We start from the raw sequence: 22,591 nt of genomic DNA, 5'->3' as shown, positions 1-22,591 counted from the left end.
GAAGGCATGGCAACCCCCTCCAGTATTCTTGCCAGGAGAATCCCATGGACAGAGGAGCCTGGGTGGGCTGTGGTCCATAGGGTTGCAAAGAGTAGAACACAACTGAAGCAACTTAGCACACACACAAACATGTATTTTAAATTTAGACCTTTAATTGTCCTGCCCAATTACTTACCGGTCAACTAGAAGCATGTGTCTAGATGAATACTTATACATTAATTTATTTAGAAACTGTGAATTTATGTTGATATTTATTTATTTGAAAAATATTTCTTGAGCACATACTAGGTGCCAAGCACTCTTCTAGTGACTCAAGATACAGCAATGAGCAAAACAAAGATTTCTGTTCTGTGACACTTATGTTCTAGCTAGGGACCAATGGTGGAGACAGGAAAGAATCCATAAATACAGTAAATAAGCAAGTTACAAAATATGATAATAGGTAATAGGTGCTATGGAAAAATAGGAATGATTAAGAGCGTTTAAGAGTGCTGAAAGTGAAGGAGTGAGGGCAGGCTGCAGTATAAAATACAGTTATATTAAATATGCACAGAATTAAACAAGGAGAACTACATCTAGCCTAAACTTAAGAAATGTCGAGCTGTAGAGTGCCATCAGAGGAGATTCAAAATGTAAGTGTGGGGCTGAAAAATAAAAACTGAAAAGAGTATTAGAGATAGTTGTATTACTCAGCTTAAAAGAAAAGGTCTGGGGAGACACAATAATGACCTTCCGATGGTATTTCCAACTCCACTGGAGATGCTACTTACAGAAATGTTCTCAATTGTGACATGAGGAATGCAGGTCACCCGTGAGAGAGAACTGCCTGAGAACAAGGACTCTTGTGTTCTCAAGTGTGATATGTAGAAAGACTGAGAGAATCTCTTCTGAATGACTGAAACTTGATTAATTTTGACTTGTAAACCCACGCATGAAATGTACTAATTAATAAATATTAGCCTTTACTATGATTAATAATGATCATAGATCTGGAATAATTTATGTGATGTTTCAGTTATTCAATAAACAATGCTACCCTCCTAGTAAAGAAATGAACTAGGCATTAAAAGTCCACTCTAGTTCTGTGATTCCATCATGTCTTCCTTAGTGGTGGTAAAAATACCATTAAGAACTGTGAATACTCAAGATGTATTTGCTTATAAGTAACACATCAAAAGACCCTGATGCTGGGAAAGATTGAAGGCAGGAGGAGGGGGAGGTGACAGAGGATGAGATGGTTGGATGGCATCCCCAGGTCAATGGACATGACGACCAAACTCCTGGAGATAGTGAAAGACAGGGAAGCCTGGTGTGCTGCAGTCCATGGGGTCACAAAGAGCCAGACACAACTTAGCGAGTGAGCAACAGCAACAGCACGTCAACGTAAGGAACAGGCACACGTGTTTCTCTCTCTCTCATGCATTCAGAAGCTTTGGTACTTCCAACACAGGAACCGAGGCTTTCTTTTTATTTCCTCTTTCTCTGTTTTACCATAAGGGAATTACATCATCGGGTCAATTCTTCCAAATATGTTCCATGAAATGAGTTAATTAGATCACGTAATTGAAGTCTATAGCAACTCCTGAGATTGTCTACAATAGGAACTGGAGACACCTAAATCCGTCAAGCATTTTAGCTGTTTTTTCTTTTTTGGTGCAACATAAGAGAAGGGTGAACAATTTGCTGCTACAAATATAGCAGATCGTTGCAAGGCTGTATCCTGTTTGGAAATGATCTCATCTAATATGTCCGTTGGTGGTTAGCCACGCTAAGCAGAAGTATTATGATATGGCTCTGTTGTTAGAGAACCCTTCAAGTTAAAGCCGCAAGGATTCCTCACTGCCCATAGAGCAGGGATTATGAGTGAGATATATTGTCAAGGGTCTTCAACTCTAATCTTAATCCATATGAGACTTGTTGTAAGTCATCTTATTTCTTATTTTTGTGCATCATTGTGCTCCTAGGATGAACTGTCTATGTATGTAACGAGAAATTATAAAGTCAGGTTTCTTCCTTCTTTGTTGATTTAGAATAGGAATATATCTGAGTATATCTCCTTTGTACTGATGCTGCTTGAATACAGTTTGCATGTGCCATGGTCTGCTCCCTTTTATTGCCTCCTTCCTCTGTCCCCATTCAGATAAATAATAGAACTTAAACCATGAACATGCGAAGCCCTGCAGTCTAACATCATGACCACTGGTCGCATATGGCTACTGATCACTTGAAATATTGATAGTCTGAAATAAAATGTGCTGAAAGTGTGAAATACTCACTACATTTCAAAAACTAAGTATGAGAAAAAAAGAATGCAAGTTATATCATTAATAATTTTAAAAATAATTTTTATATTGATTACATGTTTTGGATATATTGGTTTAAATAAAATATATTATTAATCTTAGCCCCCCTTTCTTTTTACTTTTATGATATGGCTACTATAAAATTTTTAAATTGCATATGTGGCTTTTATTATATTTCTGCTGCGCAGCGTTGGTCTAGTCTCTTTGCCCTCCCACTTTCCTTTCTCTTACCTTCTCTTGAGGCTTTAAAACCAGTATTGATTACTTTCTGCAGCCCAGGGAAAGATTAGCTGCTTGGTGTGTGTACACGTGTGTGCATACATGTGAGTGTGTGTGTGTGGGGGGGGGGTGGTAGGGCTGGATAAGGAACAAAGGAAAAGGAAGGAAAGAGAAGGAAGCTGTTTGAACCAACATCAGTTTGAGATGCCATCACTTAAAGTGAAAGTGAAAGTTGCTCGGTCGTGTCCTACCCTCTGGGACCCCATGGACTGTACAGTCCAAGGAATTCTCCAGGCCAGAATAATGGAGTGGATGGCCTTTCCCTTCTCCAGGGGATCTTCCCCACCCAGGGATCGACCCAGGTCCCCTGCATTGCAGGGGAATTCTCTACCAGCTGAGCCGCAGCCACGAGGGAAGCCCAAGTGAGGAAGGGAGACTAGCAGAGCACAGTTTAGTTCCCCGCCAGGCAACTTTGTTCTCTGTTTCATGGCCCTTTCTGGTGGTCAAGGTCTTCTCCTAGTGTTCAGCCTGTGTTCTGTGAGAACTGTTGCATCTGTAATGCTATTTCTTTAAAAAACAATTTATTCATTTTTGGCTGCACTGGGTCTTTGCTGCTTTGCATGGTCTTCCTCTAGTTGCATTGATGGGGGCTACTCCTCGGTGTGGTGCATGGGCTTCTCATTGCTGTGGCTTCACTTGTTGCAGAGCAGAGGCTCTAGGTGCACGGGTTTCAGTAGTTGTGGTACACAGCTCGTGGGCTCTAGGGATTCAGTAGTTACCGTAAATGGGCTTAGTTGCTCCTTGGCTTGTGGAATCTTTCCGGACCTGGGATTGAACCCCTGTCCCCTGCATTAGCAGGCAGATTCTTATCCACTGTGCCACCAGGTTTAAGTCCTGTAGATATATTTCTGATGCATCTACGGAAAGAGATGCACTCCACGTCCACCTGCTCTTCTGCCGTCTTGGGACTACTCTTTTTGCTTTTTAAATCTGTTCTTTGTTTTAACAGAAGTTGAAGCACTGGGACAACAAACTCTTCTGAATTCAAATGTAGATATACAAAGTGCAGAAGCAAACACAGTTTTAGGAATTATCATTGTCATTGCTTTCCTTAATCAACAAAGATAATCAAGAACTGACCTATATCCCAATTGATTGTTCTGATTTGGATAAAGGATATAATGTTTTGTTCGGTAGCATTTCATGAAAGAAATTTCTGGCTGAGACAGAATCTTTTAATGATCTTATAGTTTATACTTAAATAAATACCCAAACTAGCATAGTGTTCTTGGAGAGCTGGAAGATTTTGTAAATCGAGATGCTTTTGTTAAAAGTTCAGAGATATCAGGCAGGTTCTACTTTCTCAAGGAAGAAGAAGGATGTTTTAGAGACCAAGCCCATTATGACTTAAGCTAATGATTCTACATGAGACAAATCAGTTTAACTATAATCTTGTTATAGATCATGAAATGGCAAACCAGTATTTTCACTGTTTTATTGGCTTAATTAAATAGCCCAGGTGGTGAGCTCAGTGGTAATAACCAAACACTGAACTGTTATTTAGGTTAGTGAAAGGGGGAAGGGGAGGATCCAGAAACTTAGACCAGAACTAGCCAATAGAGAATGTAGTGAAAGCCGCACATGTAATTTAATATCTTCTAATAGCTCAGAGAAAGGTGCATTACTTGCGAGACAGAGAGAAGGTGTAATGGGAAGATGAGGATAAAGTGGTCTCACAGCTGGAACTGTATATCCCCAGGTTGGAACACTGTCATGGAAAGCACTCTCCGAATGTTGATAAACTAACTGTACTTGTGGTTTATCATAGGATTACACTGTTTTGTAGCTGAAAAAGGAGACCCGACAGCCTCTCATTTCAAGTGAGATGAATTAGGCTGAAAGGAGCAAAACATAACTCACCTCAAGCCCCGTAGCCAAACTGGCAGAAGTAGAAATAGCCACCCGGTTTGGATTCCCTTTAGGGAGTTGTCCCCACTATTCTATGCTGCCTCTGAATTATTGAGTCCTTCGGTTCTTTGTCCCTTGGTCTGTTCAAAAGAGCATGTGGGGCCAGGCACTGTGCTGTTAGGGTACGGTGACGAATGTGCCAGTCCTCGTCCTCAAGGACAGTATGTCATCCTGTGATGCTGTTCAGCTTTCATGGCAAACAGAGGATGGTAACAACACTCTAAAGGGTGTTTGTGACAAGCTCAAAGGGCTCTGAGAGGTAAGAGTTTTCTCTCCATTTATGAAGAGTAAACGCTTGAAGGAGTCAGCAGAGACCCGAGTGAACCACACTAAACAGTATGATTCAGGAGAGGACAAAAAGCATGATCTCTTCTGCTGAAATCACACTGAAAACTGCTCGATGGGCTGCCTGAGGAGCCAGGCTCGAGTTCCACCCATCCTGAGGGAGAGAAAGGCTGTTCCACGCATGTCAGTTAAATTTTCTCTACAGACACTTCATTATGGACCCTGAATGTTGGGATCATGGAACGCACCACGATTTGGCAGCTGCTCTGAGAATTTAAGAAACAAACTGCCGCAGGACTCTCTGGACTCTGGAGAGGCCACATTGTTCATGGTCAAGAGAGGACTGGTAAAACAAGCAAACAAACAATCAAAAAAGTCACTCGATCAGCAGGCATCTTCCTAAGGCTAATAATACAACATTTCGTGAAGTTTGAGTCACAAAGTTCCCATAACTCATTTCCCATTTCCTACGCATCCCTTTCTGGTCATTGCTCCTATGGGTGTGTATATTGCCTAATCAGGCTGTGTATGTGATTTTTATAATCTGGGTTTAGCAATTAAAATTTTCCCCAAACTGCTTTTCTACAATGTGTCTAAGTCATCGTAATTGTTATTTTAGTGACTGCATAATATTCCATTCACTAATCCTATCATGTTTTGCTTAAACTCATCATTAGCCAAGTTATTAAACAAGCTGCTCCTTGGTATTTACTGATAATTATTGAGAACGTGTAAGAGTTTTCATAATAAAAACATGTATTTGTGTGGCTTGTCGCTAAGTTGGACCCAACTCTTTTGTGACCCCATGGACTGTAGCCTGCCAGGCTCCTCTGTCCACGGGATTTCCCAGGCAAGAAAGCTAAAGTGGGTTGCCAGTTTCCTACTCCAGGGAATCTTCCCAACCCAGGGATCGAACCCATGTCTCCTGCATTGGCAAGCAGATTCTGTACCACTGAGCCACCAGGAAAGCCCCAAAACACATTTACCCTAAGTATAAAGCCACATTCAGTGGGTCATTTAGTGGGATGGTATATGCTGCTGTAGAGTCATAGGCCTTCAGCCTCCCCAGTAGCAAGATGTTTTCAAAGGGTTTCTTGGTTTAATTTTGCAAAATTGATACGTATCATGGGCTCAGCTAACCCAGAAATGAAAAAGAACTCTGTTGGCAGCACTGTCCCTTCTTGTAATAGGTCAGGAATGTGGACACTGTTTTTATTGGTACACGACTGCTGAAGTTCTTAGTTTTCATAAAATAATCTGGTCCCTAAGAATCTGAGGACTAAATTATATACTGACCCTCACCAAACATGAGGAGGAGACCATGGATTAGCTAGGCTCCCCTTCTTTAATTTTTAAATGGAGGGTAATTGCTTTACAATGTTGTGCTGGTGTCTGCTATGCAATAATGTAAATCTACCATTTCCCCTCTGGAACCTCCCTCCTACCTCCCCCCACCCCGCTAGGTTGTCACAAAGCCCCAAGTGGAGCTCCTTGTTGGGCTCAACTTCTTAATCAGGACCAGATACTGGGTTCCAGAAGTCTGTGACTGCCATCCGTACTTCTTAGGAAGGAAATGAAGCATGGGTCAACTTCGTTTTTTAGGTCTTTGGGAAAATGTTATATTTTAGCCTCCATAAAAGTAGTTACAACTTCTATTAGAACTTTTAAGTAAGGTTAGGTCCCTTTTGATACTGAGTCTGTATGGGAGCAAAGAATTTTTTTCTGCCTATTATTTTAGCTTTCATTTGATGACCTGATAAAATGAGTTATGTATTCATCTGACCTTGGGCAATGACTTAAACTTCTTTAATTTCCAGTTTTTTCCATTTTCTACCTGGAAATGATTACATCTGGCTTGTCTGTCTCATGAAATTGCTGTGAGAATCAAATGAGATGTAAACCATAACATCTTCTGACAAGTGCAGGTGGAAGCTGTTATTAATCACTGGTGATGATTAATGATGATGATGAAATTCCCCAGATAACATCATTAGGCAGCATTACACTCTGTGGATGTGTCAAGCTAGGATCCTAGCTAACACCAGTGATTTGTTCCCTAATGTAAAGCTCTTCCTTTATCTGTAGAAAGATGCTTCTACAGATGTAAGACTAGGCAAGGTGTTCTGAACCCACAGTGTCATCCATAGAATCAGCCAGGAAGAATTCCTCTAGTATTTTGGGGTGCTGCAGTGCCAAAGTGTACCAAGACCCAGGTGTAAACAGTTTACTGTTATCTAGTCACTAAGTCGTGTCTGACTCTTCTGCGACCCCGTGGACTGCCAGAACTCCTCTGTCCATGGGATTTCCCAGGCAAGAATACTGGAGTGAGTTGCCATTTCCTTATCCAAGGGCTCTTCCCGACCCAGGGACTGAACCTGCATCTCCTGCATTGGTAGGTGATTTTTTACACCGTGCCGACAGGGAAGCCCGTATAAACAGCTGTTTCCAGGAGTAAGAGAAAGTGTCATCAAAAATGAAAGACAAGTTTGTGGCTAGAGAAGCATCTTCCCCAAGCATCTGAATACTTGAGTTTAGGTTTTGCCTGCAGGGATTAAGCCATACAACTCCCCACAGTATCAGTGAGGGGCACCTGACCCCGTTTCCATGGTCTGAGCTGAAAGATTACCTGAGTGTGTGCACAGTCAGAACAGCCTGTAAGCAAGCATTATATGGTGTACTTTTTTAAAATTCACATTTTAAAGAGGAAATTAGGTTTCATTTGTTTTGCTTAGATTTTGGGGGATGTAATTATTGTTTCCTCCTAAGGCATTTCAGCATCATCTCCACAAACAGTCATTAGAAGATTGGGAAACAGTTCCGCACTCACTGTTTTAGAACTACAGCTCTCACCCGTATAAAGCCGTAGATGTTTGCCCTGGGCAGAGAGGAAATGACTGATTTTGTCTTTGTTCTCTTGGTCTGATTCTGTTCAGCTGTCTTAGATACACAGGGTGATAGACGAACTCTTTCAGGGCCATGGGAGGCATATTCAATGAACCTAGCTTCAAGGCGTAGAGTATCTTCCCTTTTGCAAAGAATGAACTGTTGTCTCCTCCCTTATCAGGAGTTTAATTTTACCATCCTCATCTTGGGAAGAGATGAGAGCATCAGTTCAGTTCAGTTCAGTTCAATCACTCAGTCGTGTCCGACTCTTTGCGACCCCGTGAATCGCAGCACGCGAGGCCTCCCTGTTCATCACCATCTCCCGGAGTTCACTCAGACTCACGTCCATCGAGTCCCTGATGCCATCCAGCCATCTCATCCTCTGTCATCCCCTTCTCCTCCTGCCCCCAATCCCTCCCAGCATCAGAGTCTTTTCCAATGAGTCAACTCTTCTCATGAGGTGGCCAAAGTACTGGAGTTTCAGCTTCACCATCATTCCTTCCAAAGAAATCCCAGGGTTGATCTCCTTCAGAATGGACTGGTTGGATCTCCTTGCAGTCCAAGGGACTCTCAAGAGCCTTCTCCAACACCACAGTTCAAAAGCATCAATTCTTCGGCACTCAGCCTTCTTCACAGTCCAACTCTCACATCCATACATGACCGCAGGAGAAACCATAGCCTTGACTAGATGGACCTTAGTCGACAAAGTAATGTCTCTGCTTTTGAATATGCTATCTAGGTTGGTCATAACTTTTCTTCCAAAAAGTAAGCGTCTTTTAATTTCATGGCTGCAGTCACCATCTGCAGTGATTTTGGAGCCCAAAAAATAAAGTCTGACACTGTTTCCACTGTTTCCCCATCTATTTCCCACGAAGTGATGGGACCGGATGCCACGATCTTTGTTTTCTGAGTGTTGAGCTTTAAGCCAACTTTTTCACTCTCCTCTTTCACTTTCATCAAGAGGTTTTTTAGCTCCTCTTCACTTTCTGCCATAAGGGTGGTGTCATCTGCATATCTGAGGTTATTGATATTTCTCCCGGCAATCTTGATTCCAGCTTGTGTTTCTTCCAGTCCAGCGTTTCTCATGATGAGAGCATAGGTCATTTTTATTTCTTTAAGTCTTAAAAAATTAAGATAAAGAAAGTGAGATCATATATGCTAAAGAAGGCTGCCACAGAAGATATAGCCCACATAGCCACTGAGTATTAAAAAAAAAGGAAAATGAGGTTCAGCTAGGATTACATCTGATGATTTATGTCCAGACAATGATAACTGCTTCTGAAGTGAATGGGGGTTCCCCTCCATGGGTAGAGTTCCAGTCATGTGAGATGATGTCCTTACGAACCTAAAGTGGCTCCTTATCCACATACCTTTGGTAAATCTTCATCATAGTACTGTTTTTATACATCACCTTGAGTAAGTAGAAAGGTTTCATTTGTATTAAGTGAGCAAGCAGTTGACAAAGGGGATTATTTTTTTTTGTTTTATTTATTTTTAATCGAAGGATGATTGCTTTACAGTATTGTGTTGGTTTGTACAAAACATCAGCATGAATCAGCCATAGGTTTACCCATGACCAACAGGGACATTTCTTAACCTGACAATGAGAGAAAGCCATCATCAAAATACTGAGCATTCAGGAGCCACAACCTTCCACTGTATCTCTTGCTTCTCTGTAATTCGCTTTCTCAAAATCTGGTTGGCAACCCACCTGCAACAGAATCACCTGAAGAGCTTGTTTAAATTCAGATTCCTGGGTACAATCCCACACCTGCTAAGTTGGAATCTCTGGGGCAAGGTCAAGAATCATATTTTTAATAAGCACCTGAGGTGATTCTTCTGTTTGAGAACACTCCCTTCATGTTGGGTAAAGAAATGGTTCTCAAGAAAGTGTGCCCTGGACCTGCAGCAGCAGCCTCATCTGGGAGCTCATTCAGTCAGTTCAGTCACTCAGTTGTGTCTGACTCTTTGCGACCCCATGGATTGCAGCGCGCTAGGCTTCCCTGTCCCTCACCAATTTCCGGAGCTTGCTCAAACTCATGTCCATCGAGTTGGTGATGCCATCCAACCATCTCATCCTCTGTTGTCCCCTTCTCCTGCCTTCAACCTTTCCCAGCATCAGGATGTTTTCCAGTGAGCCAGTTCTTCGCATCAGTGGCCAAAGTATTGGAGTTTCAGCTTCAGCATCAGTCCTTTCAATGAGTATTCAGAACTGATTTCACAGTATGAAAAGGGAGCTCATGAGAAACGCAAATTCTGGGGCCCTAGAGCAGACCTGCTGAATCAGAGACTCTGGGGTGGGGCCCAACAGTCAGTTCAACAAGCTCTCCAGGGGATTCTGATGCTCAACAAAGTCTGAGAAGCACTGAGATGAATATATCCATTTCCTTCAGAAGCTCTTTACAATAGTAGGGGAAAGACTTATTAAGAGAATCTGATTCATTTGCAATGCTTGGTTTTTGTTTGTAATCAAGAAATCTCAGTTTAGAAGGAACTTTATAAAGAGACTTGGTCCAGCCCTCTCTCTGGTATTTGAAACCCTCTCTCCCTCCTTTTCTCCCTTCCTCTCTTCCTTCCTTCCCTCATTTCTTTTCCCTCTTTCTTTTCCTCTTTGATGTGCCAAACACTCGACCAGGTATTGAGGGTGCAGTGGTGAATGCAAATAGAAGTCTCTTGTCCTCTTAGAGTTCACAGTCTTGGAAAAAAGGCCTATTTAAATAATTACACTAACAACTATGAAATTTTAATTGTTCTAAGTGCTGTGGTGAGGAGGTTCACGTTGAGAGATTTAAGCAAGTCTGTACACCATCTGCATTGGAGAAGGAAATGGCAACCCACTCCAGTGTTCTTGCCTGGAGAATCCCAGGGATGGGCGAGCCTGGTGGGCTGCCATCTCTGAGGTCACACAGAGTCAGACACGACTGAAGCGACTTAGCAGCAGCAGCAGCAGTACACCATCTGCAGGGTAACTCAGCCCCAATTGAGCACTTCATCTTGAAACTTTTGACAACTTATTGGAGCCTATTTCACTCTAAGATAAATCTAAATGTTGGAAATTTTGACTCAGAGTACTGAGTCAAACTCTGCCACACTCTACTTTGGACCATGCTATCCTGACTGTAGTATCTGGAATCTACACAGAACAAATCCAGCCTTCTTGTACACTGCAGATCTTACAGAACATGATTTCATCCTTCTAGGCTTTTTCTTGCCAAGGCTGTGAGATTCCTCATTTACTTGGTCTTCTTTAGAAGTACTCCACCTTTTTTTCTTTATTTTTAACATTTTTAAAAGATATTGTATTGTTCAGCATGAGCTGGAAGTAGGAGTGTATCTTAGAGTCTATCTGTAACCGTCATTGTCTTTGACATATTCCACAGTCCTGTTGTCCAGCCTCACCTGCTCTGTGTTTCACTGAATCACACCACTGACTTGCACTGAGCTCACAGTTAAGTGAAACCCTAGGGTTACCTAACTATCTCTAGCTGTCTGTCTATATATTACCTTTTCCAAGTAATTGAAAATCTTTTCCTCTAGGGTGTCAATAACATCAGCCCTTTAACCAGCACCCATCATTTAGGCTGTTTCACTGACTCATTATATTTTTTTGCATTATCAACTAATCCAAGTTTCTTCAGTGTGTCAGTCAAAATTATGCAAAACTCTTAATATTTGCCTTGCTAAAATCTAGATACAGGATGTCTCCAAAGCCAATGGTAGGTATTGTACCAAAGTAATATGTCTATCTAAAGGAAATGAGGTTAGTTTGTCTTCGCTTGTTTTAGTAATCACCACTTCCTTTTCTGTGTTAATAGTCTTATAATATTAATTAACAAGTCAAAAATTCATGAGATGCACCCCTTTTAGCTGGATGAGGAATGCAGTTTTTCTGTGTGGTTAAGATATTCTATCAAAACAAAGGAAACGCCTTCTTTCTTTCCTTAGTTTAAGAGGTCTTTTATATCCTCAGGACTTCCCTGGTGGCTCAGATGGTAAAGCATCTGTCTACAACGCAGGAGACCCAGGTTCGATCCCTGGGTTGGGAAGATCCCCTGGAGAAGGAAATGGCAATCCACTCCAGTACTATTGCCTGGAAAATCCCATGGACAGAGGAGCCTGGTAAGCTACAGTCCATGGGGTCGCAAAGAGTCGGATGCGACTGAGCGACTTCACTTTTATATCCTCAGAGTGAGTTCTTGTATTAATATCTTTTGTACAGTAGTTTCACCTAGAGTAACACCGTTATAATTCATCCTGGGGTCCCTGTTTCTTCAGGATACATGCACTCCTTCTTGGCTTATTCCTCTTCTCGTTCTAGGAGGTCTGTGCTCACTAACACAGGTATGATTTGGCCAGTAGATGTAGATGAACATTTTAGTCTGGCAGTTTACAAAATATGATTTAGGGATTTCTGATTAATCCCGGGGCTAGGTCTCATAAGAGTTATTATTTACAATTTGGTAATAAATATTTGCTTAAGTTGGTCATGAATAAATAAGTTTTTTAATAAAAATAAAGACTTTTATTACTATTTTATTGGGACAGATATCATTCATTTTTAATTCCAATGAGGGGGTTTTATTCTGTTTTAATAATGCATATCACATTATAGCCCTCAATCCATTCACTAATTAAATGAATGTTTTGGACTAACTGATCCCTAAGGTATAGTCAAACTCTAGAATTATATGATTCTAAACTTTGAGATGGAAATAAAATTTTAAATAATTCTTAAGTTAAGCCACAACACACACACACACACGCATACACACACACATACACAACCTGTGCAAGTAAAGCTGATGAAATCTGAGTAAGGTGGCTAGATTGCATCAATGTCAATTTCCTGCCTGTGATGTTGCAACATAGTTCTTACAAGATATTCCATTAGGGAAAACTGGGTGAGGATATATTGAATCTCTCTGTATTGTTTCTTATAAAAATGTGAATCTATGATTATATCAAAATAAAAAGTTTAAAAAATAAAACCAGAGAGTGTTATAACAGGATATTGGAAGCAAAGAGGCCTTGCTTGTCTATCTACTAGTTTAAATAGATTAGCTAACCTTTGTGAAACTCAGTTTCTTTGTCAGCCTTAAAGTGGAAATATGAATTTCTACCTAATGGGATTATTGGAAGAATTATAGGAGATAGTGTGTGTAAACATCTCCTATGGTTCATACTCCATGACAGAATTCAAGACATGTTGGTTCCTTTCCCCCTGTGCTGCTTCTCTGCTCTGGAAAAGAAACTAGGACAAAACAGCTTTGCTGCAGCTCTCCTAAAAAAAGACGACATATGACCTGGAGCTGAAGACAGTTTAGAAGTATACATTAGTGAGATGAGCCCCATAGCAGTGGAGTGAGTAATGCCGTTACATAACTCGCACAAATCACCAGGCAGATTGGCTAACATGGCTTGGCACAGTTTACTGATGAAATAAAATAACAAGGCAGCTTCCAAACCCAGCCCGAGTCAGGGAGTCCCGACATAGCAGCCAGAGTCAAAATCCAGAATGACTGCATAGGCCTTGGAGCTTTGGCGTTTCAGTGGACTCAGACGTGCAGTAAATCTGTGTAAGTGGAAAAAACAAAAGCGATTTCTCTCTGGCTGGCCCCTTGAATAATTGTCCCCACAGGGCCTAGAGGAGCTTTCTTTCCCTTGCAAAAATTCATAATCATGTCTCCCAAATATGAGTTTTCCATGCAGCTGCACAGATGAGAACTAGGAAGAGACTAAGGAAAATAACCATATCTTAGCCCTGAGGATGTGATTGTTGACTGAATGGCCAAGATGTGTCTCCCATCTGTCTCCTAAAATGCTGAGAGTCTCGCAGGCCTCTGTCCTCACCCTTGATCTGATGAATGTTTTTGTCAGTGAGTTGGATAGAAACGTAGAAGGTAAGCCCATCAAGTTTTCAGATGATACTGGGGTAAATGGGAGTCGAGGGACAGAATTACAATTTTTTTTAAATGATTTTGGCAGGCTCTGGGGCACTAACTCATCATAGCAAGTTGTGATTTAATCAGGGTAGTGTTAAAGCCTGCACTCCAAAATCAAAAGCAGAAATACAGGTTAGAAAAGGCTTAGATTGACAAGGGTGTTATATGAAAAAGTTGTAGGGATTTTATTGGACTACAAAAAAGGTATGAGCCAAAAGTATGGTGTGATTGATGAAAAAAGAGGTTAGGGACCAGAAAAAGGAACATAATCTTTCTACTTTACATAATTTGCGTTGGTTAGACAATATTCTTTGCGGTGTATTCAATCACGGTCTAAATTTAAGAACTATATTGATAGATTCAAAATGGTCACTAAGGGAAGGAAGGAAAAAGGAGGGCCAACTTCTAAAAAGAATCCCTAAGTTATATTGTTTAAAAGACGGTTGCAGGAAAATGAGAATACTCAGCTATCTTTTAGCTACCATGTGGAAGAAGAGTAAACTTGTCTATTTTTCTCTGAAAGGCAGAAGCAGGATTAATGAGAGTTCGTGGAAACAGATTTTGGCTCAGCAGAAGGAAAAATTTTCAAATAATTACAACAGTTCAGTGACAAAAAAAGAGGACTATTTCATTACATTGTGAGCTTCCTGTCACTGGAAATAGTCAAGCTAAGGCTGGATGAGTGTCTGTCATGAATTCTGAAGGCTCCCAGCATTGAACAAGAGCTTGGGGTGGGTGACCTTTGAGATCACTTCTAACTCTCTTAGTCTATGATTTAAGTGAGCATGAATGCCAAGGCTGCTTGTGACATGCCAGAGGCACTTTTTCAACTCTTGGCTCTGATTCTGACCAGCTGTGTGACCTTCAGCTAAGAAATTAACCATTTCTTCTTCCAGTTTCCTTGTCCATAAAATGAAGGAGCTTAAGTTCTTCTCAGCACATCTGTGTCATTGATCAGCATCCTCTTAACTGCAGCATGCTGGAAAAGTTGAGTTTGAGTTGATGCCTGCCATCTTTGTGAGTCATCTTGCAGGAAGAAGGCTGAAAGACCAAAAGCCATTGTTGATCCTGGGGGCCATTGAACTAACTCTCAATTTCTTGTTGGCAGGAGAGTGGGTGATTGTGATCCTGGAATTTGTTCCCATGGGATCTGTGGCAGGAAGTTGATTAAATAACTGATAATCTGGTTTCTTTCAAACACCTGTACATTCTGGCTGAGTTCAGCAATGCCTCAGCAAGCAGCTTAGAAGAAATGAATATCATATGACTCTTGCAATGTAGCTCTGTCCTTTACAAAGCAAACCTTTGTTCTTTATTTCCTTAATGATCTGGCAGTTTCTGTTGAACTTTGTTTATAATCATGAGAACCAGTATCCATAGAGCAATTTATTATGCGGCAGGTACTATTTTAAAAGTTTTATATAAATTAATTTAATCACTTTATAAGCTAAAAATCTAATGATGAAATCAGTAATTAGACCCTTTTTACCATATGGAAAAAGAGTAGTTAAAATCCGATCTAAGTCTGGCTTAATGGTAGAGTCCAAAATGGAGATTCATGTCCTTATTCTTTTAAATTTTATTACTGCTGTTCAATGACTATAATTTCCTTTATGGTCCATTTGATTACTAATACTTTTCTTCTCTGCCTGTATTAAGGTGCTCCATCCTACACCATTACGACATTCTAGCTCTTCTGGTTCTTCTTTGACTTCTCTCTTACTCCACATCTTGCCTTCAAATCTCATTTCTTCAGTTATGTTTTCCGAAGATCTTTGAAAAATCAACCATCAGTGGGAGTGTCATAGTTTTTTTTTTTAATATATATAGATATACATGGTATTTACAGGATTTCAGATTCTTCCTTCGGTTACTTGGATCAGTTTGAGAAGAAATAAGTAAATATATGCTTCTTGTAAGGACCTGAAGAACTTAAACCTCATTCATAGGCTCACAGTTCTGGCAATTCATCTAAGTACCACATTTTCTTCCATCTCTTTGTTTCCTTAGGCTGGAAATGAAAACAGCTGTTAAAAATAAGAGCTCATGAGTCAGTTTTGAATCTCAATGTAGTAATTACAGTTTCCATCTCAGTTGGTATAGTTCCTCCCAGTGTACTGAGTCCCATATCACAGCCCCTTGTTGTCAATTTTATACCAAAATCTTAATTTGTGTTTTCCAAACCTCGGTTAAACACTGAATCAATTGCCAAACCAAGAAAAAATAATAACAAAGAAGAAAATGCTTCCATTTAAAAACCTGATTCTTGGGACATGCCCTTTTTCTGAATTAGATTTTAACCAGTCTTTCTGTTGATATTAAAATGTCAGTTACTGTTCCACATTTTTGAATGTGGACCTTCTGGGTATCATGGTATCCTCATTGTGAAGAATTTTGCTCATCCTCTTATAGAGGCTATTCCTTGAGTTGTAGTTTCTCTTTTCCAAGTTCCTGAGGCTTATGACCTGGTAAGCCAGTCTTGAAAGAGTTATCTACAATCTATTAATTGATTTTCCCCCTTTGAAGCAGATTGATCCTCTAAATTTAGGTTCTTTCTGCTCAGTCCCCGAATCAACCACTGAGTCACTGACTGAGCAGTCCCATTGGCTAAACCTTTGAAGGTCCCCCCAGCAAATCAGCTGCCTTCAGCTGACCAATCTAACATCACTCTATGAATACAGATCCTGTGCTCTGGGCAAAAGAACTTTGTGCCCTACTGGGGAGAAGCAGAAGATAGGATACTTGGCCCTTTCAGTCACTTCACTTTGCTTACTTTATTTCCCTTTCCTAAGTTTTGATTTCTTTATTGTTAGATTATTTCTAAAATTCACTTCCTTGCTAATATTCCTATAATTTGGTTATCACTGTATCCTCCATGAGCTAGTTTTGTGTGTTGAAAATTCTCTGGGTTAGTTTGGGCTGCTCTAACAAATATCATACTCTTGGAAGTCCAAGACCAAGGCAGGGGTAGATCTGGTGTCTGGTGAAAGAGAGAGACAAAGGAAGGAGAGCGAAGGAGTAAGACTTTTCTTTTTTTTAAATTGGAATGTAGTTGCCTTATAGTACTGTGTTAGTTTCTGCTGTACAACAAAGCAAATCAGCCATACATATGCGTATATCCCCTCCCACTTGAACCTCCCTGCCCACCCACATCCCACGCCTCTAGGCCACCATAGAGCACTGACCTGAGCTCCCTGAGGTATACAGCAGGCCCCCACTAGCTATCTTTTGACATATGGTAGTGTATATATGTCAATCTCAATCTCCCAGTGCATCCAACCCCTCTTCCCCCTTGCCTCATGCCCACATGTCTGTTTTCCATGTCTGTGTCTCTATTTCTGCCCTGCCAATAAGGAGATGGCAACCCACTCCATATGCTTACCTGGGAAATGCCCTGGATAGAGGAGCCTGGAAGGCTACACTCCATGGGGTTGCAAGGAATTGGATACAACTTAGCAACTAAACAACAACAATCGTTTTTCTAGATTCCACAAAAATGTGTTAATATATGATATTTGTTTTTCTCTTTCTGACTTCACTCTGTGTGGCAGACTCTAGGTCCATCCAGGTCTCTGCAAATGACCCAATTTTGTTCCTTTTTATGGCTGAGTAATATTCCATTGTATATTATGTATATGGGTTCTACGTCCACCATAAGGGATCTACCCCTTTGTGACCTAATTACCTCCCAAAGCCTCCATCTCTAACTATCACATTTTGGGGATTAGGATTTTAATATATGAATTTTAGGAGACACAAGCATTCAGTCCATAGCAGAAATTGAGCATATTTGCATGCATGGAGTGATTTGTGGAATTCTGGGAAGGCCATTCATCACACTTAAAAACCCTGTACCATTAGGTATCCATTCCTTTGTGGTAGGATATTACCTCTCAGATATAATACCTTTTAAAAATCCAATATGTTTTGAAAGGCAAACCCCAAAACTAATACGTGAGGTAGAGTATTATGGTGCTTTGAAGTAGGTTCTTGAATCAGCCTGCCCAAGTTCATTTCCTTATTGGTGTATGATCTTAGGCCATTCACTGACCTCTATGCTTTCAGTCTCCTCATCTGCAAACTAGAGATGATAGTAACACTCACCTCAGAGGGTTTTGTGAGATTTCACTGACATATGTAACATACCTAGCAGTAACACTTTCTTACCACATGTTTTAACAATTACTATCCTTCATTTGCAAAAATCAGCCCCTTATATTAATGTCCTTTTGACAAAAAGTTGATATCAGTTGATACTTTGTTTGGGGAACTAGGAGGGTGTACCTTGGATACATGAGGCACTTTAAGGGATAGTCTGCTTTACTGAGGTGTTATAGTTGGTGGCATAAAGCCACTAGAGCCTGGATGTCTGAAGGAAACATTTACAAGAGATAAATGGGGATGGATAAATGGTCATAACCAGCATGTCTAGTCACTGATAGAGTTAATCAGCTGGTATAATGAGGAAGTCATGTGATATACACCTGAGAGCTTGTTTTCATTTATGCAAATGACCTTTTGAGTTTTTGGTTGTTGTTGTTTTCTCTTTTTTTAAATATTGATTTATTTATTTGACTGTGCTGGGTCTGAGTTGCAGCACATGGGATCTAGTTCCCTGACCAGGGATGGTACCCCGACCCCCTGTATTGAGCATAGAGTCTTAGCCACTAGACCACCAGGCATGTCCCTACCTGCAAATGAACTTTGAATTCAGTACTTAACTTTTTTGTGTCTCATGATTCTATTCCTTGTAATGTTCAGGTAATGGTCTCTGAACCACGGAAGAATATTAAATTAAGAATTTTTTCTTTGCTAAATGCCCTTGCCTCTTTCTTTTAGATTACATGAAGCAGACGACATTTGAAGCCCAAGCCTTTTTGGAAGCTGTTCAATTCTTTCGACAGGAGAAAGGACACTATGGCTCGTGGGAAATGGTCACTGGGGATGAAGTCCAGGTAACATGGGGCTCAGAATTTTGGATCCTGTTCTCTAAGTGGTAGGAGGTCAGGATCATAATAAACTATCAAACAAAAAAAAAATTGCAGGCATGGAAGATGTGGTTCCATAGGCCATTTCTCTCATTGTCTAGAAGCATTTGATCAGCAAGCTGTTGGGCACTCTAAAGACCTCCAGACTGGGCACTCCAGATCTCCAGACCCGCAGCAGGGCAGCCCAGACAACTGCAACTGCAGTGGAAGAGCCACTTCCAATTTCTTTCCAGAAAAAGCATATTCTCTCAAGTGACCTGTGCTTCGAGACTAGCAGCAAATGTGAGCAGTGTGGCATAGTGCAAAGTTTGTGGTGGGACTTTAAGTCAGCAGATTTGGGTTAAAGCCTGCCAAGTTATTTAACTTCTCTGTTTTAGGTTACTCCTCTGAAAAAATAGGAATGATAATGTTTGCCTGACAGAGTTGTGAGAATTAAGTAAGATGTTGTTGGAAAAGTAGTTGGCAAATAGCTGTCTTCATCTATGGAATGATTTATAAATGAAGTAATGAAAGGATACCAAATTTGAAAGCATTAGTTTTCTAGATGTTTCAGTCACCTTTTCTGGTGCTCTATCTCCTGTGGTCCAGGTCCGTAGTTTCCCATGACCTTGATTAAATGTCAATCAGGGGCTGAGTGGTAGGTTGGTTTGGTACCAGGTACATTGTTATAGATCTCCAAGGAAACTATGTTTCATGATGTGACCCCATCCCCCATGAGGACACCAATCACAGGCTGATTCAGCCAGGAAGAAGAGGCTGGGTGTGGACATTATTTAGTTAGAAGCGCAGAGGGTCCAAGGATGCTGTTTTTTAACTTCCCCTCATAGCCCAGAATGCCTCTTTTGGGGGCCAGTGAAATTTGTTATTAGGGAACAGTATTTGGAAGATGCCAGATGGTATCTTGCTTTTATATGGTCATTAAATATCTAAAGCTAGAAACATTTTCTTTATTGTTTTAACATATGACGCAGAATCTCCTCCTCTTCTGTCTCCTTCTCTTTCTTCCCTCTTCCTCCTCCCTCTTCTTTTTCTTCGGTAGATTTTAAACTCATTTATTTCCCATTCTGAGACTTACTCAAGAACTTCAGTCAATTATTGATTTCTCATATTTGGAGGAAGCACATCCGTTTATAGATTCAAGTTAAATAGTTATTTAGCTCCTTGAGTTAAGCTAAGGTACTTGTTTAATCTGTTTTTTCTTTCATTTGAAATCTTATATCAGCTCACATTCCTTCACTATCCCATGGAAAGCAGGTACCTAATAATTCTTTTCTGAGAGTTGAGTATTGAGTTTGGGGTTTTTGTTTTTTTGTTTTTTGTTTTTTTTTTTTTTGCAGGGGGGAGGGTGGTGGGGGTGGGCGGGATTGACTTTCTGCTCTTTGCCTTGGGCTGATAAGTGTGAATTGCTTTAAGGTGCGAGAGAGTGAAATGACTCATGCCTTGCCATTCTGGTGAGGCAAGACATACCTAGAAGCATCCAGAGAGCAAGGCAGCCTTAGAGGTGTATGTGGGACCATGTGTGGTCTGTACGTATATGGACATCATAAAACATTAGCAGCAGTCATAGGAAGGTGCTATATGGAATCTAGAAGCATGGTACCGATGATCCTATTTGCAGGTCAGCAAAGGAGACACAGACATAAAGAACAGACTTTTCAACACAGTGGGGAAAGAATAGGGTGGATGACTTGAGAGAGTAGCCTTGAAACATACACACTAACATATGTAAAATAGAGAGACAGTGGGAATTTGCTGTATGACTCAGGGAGCTCAAACTGGTGCTCTGTGGCAACCTAGGGGGTGGGAAGGGGTAGGAGGTGGAAGAGAGGGAGGGGACATACGTATACTTATGGCTGATTCATGTTGATGTATGGCAGGAACCAACACGGTATTGTAAAGTAATTATCTTCCAATTAATTAAAAAATACCTTAAAGGGGAAAAAGAAACAGAAGAAATCAGTAAATGCTTTTGCTCCTCCAGGAATCTGAGTTTCTTTCGTAAAGTCACAACCTCATAAAATGTGAGCACTGGAAGGGCATTTCAGGATTATTCGTCCAATACCCTCCAGGCGGGAGAAAGAACGTTCAGAGAAGTTGGCCCAAGTCACAAAACCAGTCTGTGACCGAAATGCATTTTGAGCCATGTTAGGTGAACCTTGAAGAAGCTGCTGAAAGGAAATAACTTTCAAGACTTTTCCTGTGTGAGGCCTGGTGAGGGTAAACTTCATCTTAACCGTTACGCATGGAACCGAAGCAACGTCTATCCTAAGACTCACAGAAAAAACAGGTCAAGGTCCCAAAGAAGCTACCAAGTAGTTAAAGAGAAGGGCATAGCATGACTGAGTTTGAGAATATGACATCTTTTGCTTAAAGCACTGAATTTATTTGCATTGTTTTCATGTCTGCTAAGAACTTACTCATAACATTATCCTAACCCCTTCTACCCTTGGAGACTGTATTCAGAAGATTTTCAGCAATGCTACGTTATTATCTTCATAGTAATGACTCATACAGCAAGTATGGCATGCCCTCGTGCTGATGGTTATTTTAGGCAAGTGTCCAGGCAAAGCAAATATCTTAGAATAATTTGCCTGACAGATTATTAGGGTGAAAATATTTGTACCCCAGTAAAAGCATCAGTATATTTTCTACTTGTCAATTAAAAATGTATCAAATGAAGTCATGAGGGAAAGCATTTTGGAAAATGTAAATACAAGTTATGTGATTTATTTTTTATTTGCTTTTAAATTAACCAGATGGGCTAAGAGAACAGCTCAAAATTCCCACACATCAGGGTGGTTTCAAGACCAGAAAGCTATCCACATTTTTCCCTTGTCCATACGTTCACGTTGTCTTTTTCTGGTGACCTCGAATGTGACCCACTTTAAATGGATTATTTCACACTTGGTTGCTCAGTAACATGAAAGGCACGAGGCCAACAGCCTGGTCAGACCATGGAGTCAGCCTCAGTAAAGAGGGCAGTATTGCTGGGCCTCACACCTTCCGCACAGCTGCAGCATATGGAAGGTAAATGTAGTGTGGCCTTCAGGGAATGCAGCTGAAGCTCCAACACTTTGGCCACCTGATGTGAAGAACTGACTCCTTAGAAAAGACCCTGATGCTGGGAAGGATGGAGGACATGAAGAGAAGAGGGTGACAGAGGATGAGATGGTTGGATGGCATCATTGGCTCAATGGACATGAGTTTGAGCAAGCTCCAGGAGATGGTGAAGAACAGCGAAGCCTGGCGTGCTGCAGTCCATGAGGTCTTAAAAAGTCAGACACGACTGAGCAGACTGCACGGCAACTGCTCAGGGAGTGAGCCTGGAATTGCTGGTTTCCGTCAACCTAATGGTGTGTTTGGTTTCTTATATGTATGATGGAATTTTAAAGTCTCCCAGTTAAATTCCAGCAGTTAAATGTACACACACGCCCTTTTTTTTAAAAGCACAGGAAATATTTTTAGGTTCCTTATGGTAAAACTCAGTGGGTTCTATTCTGAAGAAAGCAGGTTGGGGAACCCCTTCATTAATATGATTCGTTTTTATTAAATTAACTGCTTTCTCCCTGCTAGCCCCAGGGCTCTGGACCCTGCTCATGGAGGGCTGACCAAGGTAGGGAATCCAGAGCAGGTCCTGGGCTGGGGAGGAGCAGTTCACAGTCAGAGAGGGCTGGGGCTGACAGACACAGAAAAAAGATGAACTGTTGGGAGGAGACAGAGTTGGCTGTTGCCTGCCCAAGGGCTATTCCCTAATCTCACACTCCCCGCCCCTCCTTCTCCATCAACCCACTCTCATCCCCCTTCTTTTTGTTCCAGACATATTTCCTTTCCAATCCCTTAAGTTATAAAATAGAACCACATTTCTTGGAACATTGTATGGGAAAGACTAAAAGCAAACTACAAGCCCACCCAAATGGAGCATTTTTTGTCTTTGGACTGTGTAACATTTTCATCTTCAAATCTTCACACTTATGCTCAGATTCGAGCCAATCTCTGCGAAAGG

General features: G+C 41.0%; 1 protein-coding gene and 1 non-coding gene across 2 annotated transcripts in view; both read left to right on the top strand.

Annotated features, from left to right (window-relative positions):
• Positions 1-22,591, top strand: part of NIBAN1 (niban apoptosis regulator 1) — a 174,466-nt gene that overhangs the window by 126,281 nt on the left and 25,594 nt on the right. Inside the window, exon 6 of the mRNA XM_015099360.3 lies at positions 18,440-18,555. Within this exon, the coding sequence (XP_014954846.2) occupies positions 18,440-18,555 (116 nt within the window). The remainder of the gene's footprint in view (positions 1-18,439; positions 18,556-22,591) is intronic.
• TRNAC-ACA (transfer RNA cysteine (anticodon ACA)) lies at positions 11,633-11,704 on the top strand. Its single transcript has one exon. It is a non-coding gene; the product is annotated as a tRNA-Cys (tRNA).

Source organism: Ovis aries, chromosome 12 (genome assembly GCF_016772045.2).
Source record: "Ovis aries strain OAR_USU_Benz2616 breed Rambouillet chromosome 12, ARS-UI_Ramb_v3.0, whole genome shotgun sequence".
NCBI lineage: Eukaryota > Metazoa > Chordata > Mammalia > Artiodactyla > Bovidae > Ovis > Ovis aries.
The sequence above is the reverse complement of the archived record's forward strand: the minus strand, read 5'-3'. Positions and strand labels throughout refer to the sequence as shown.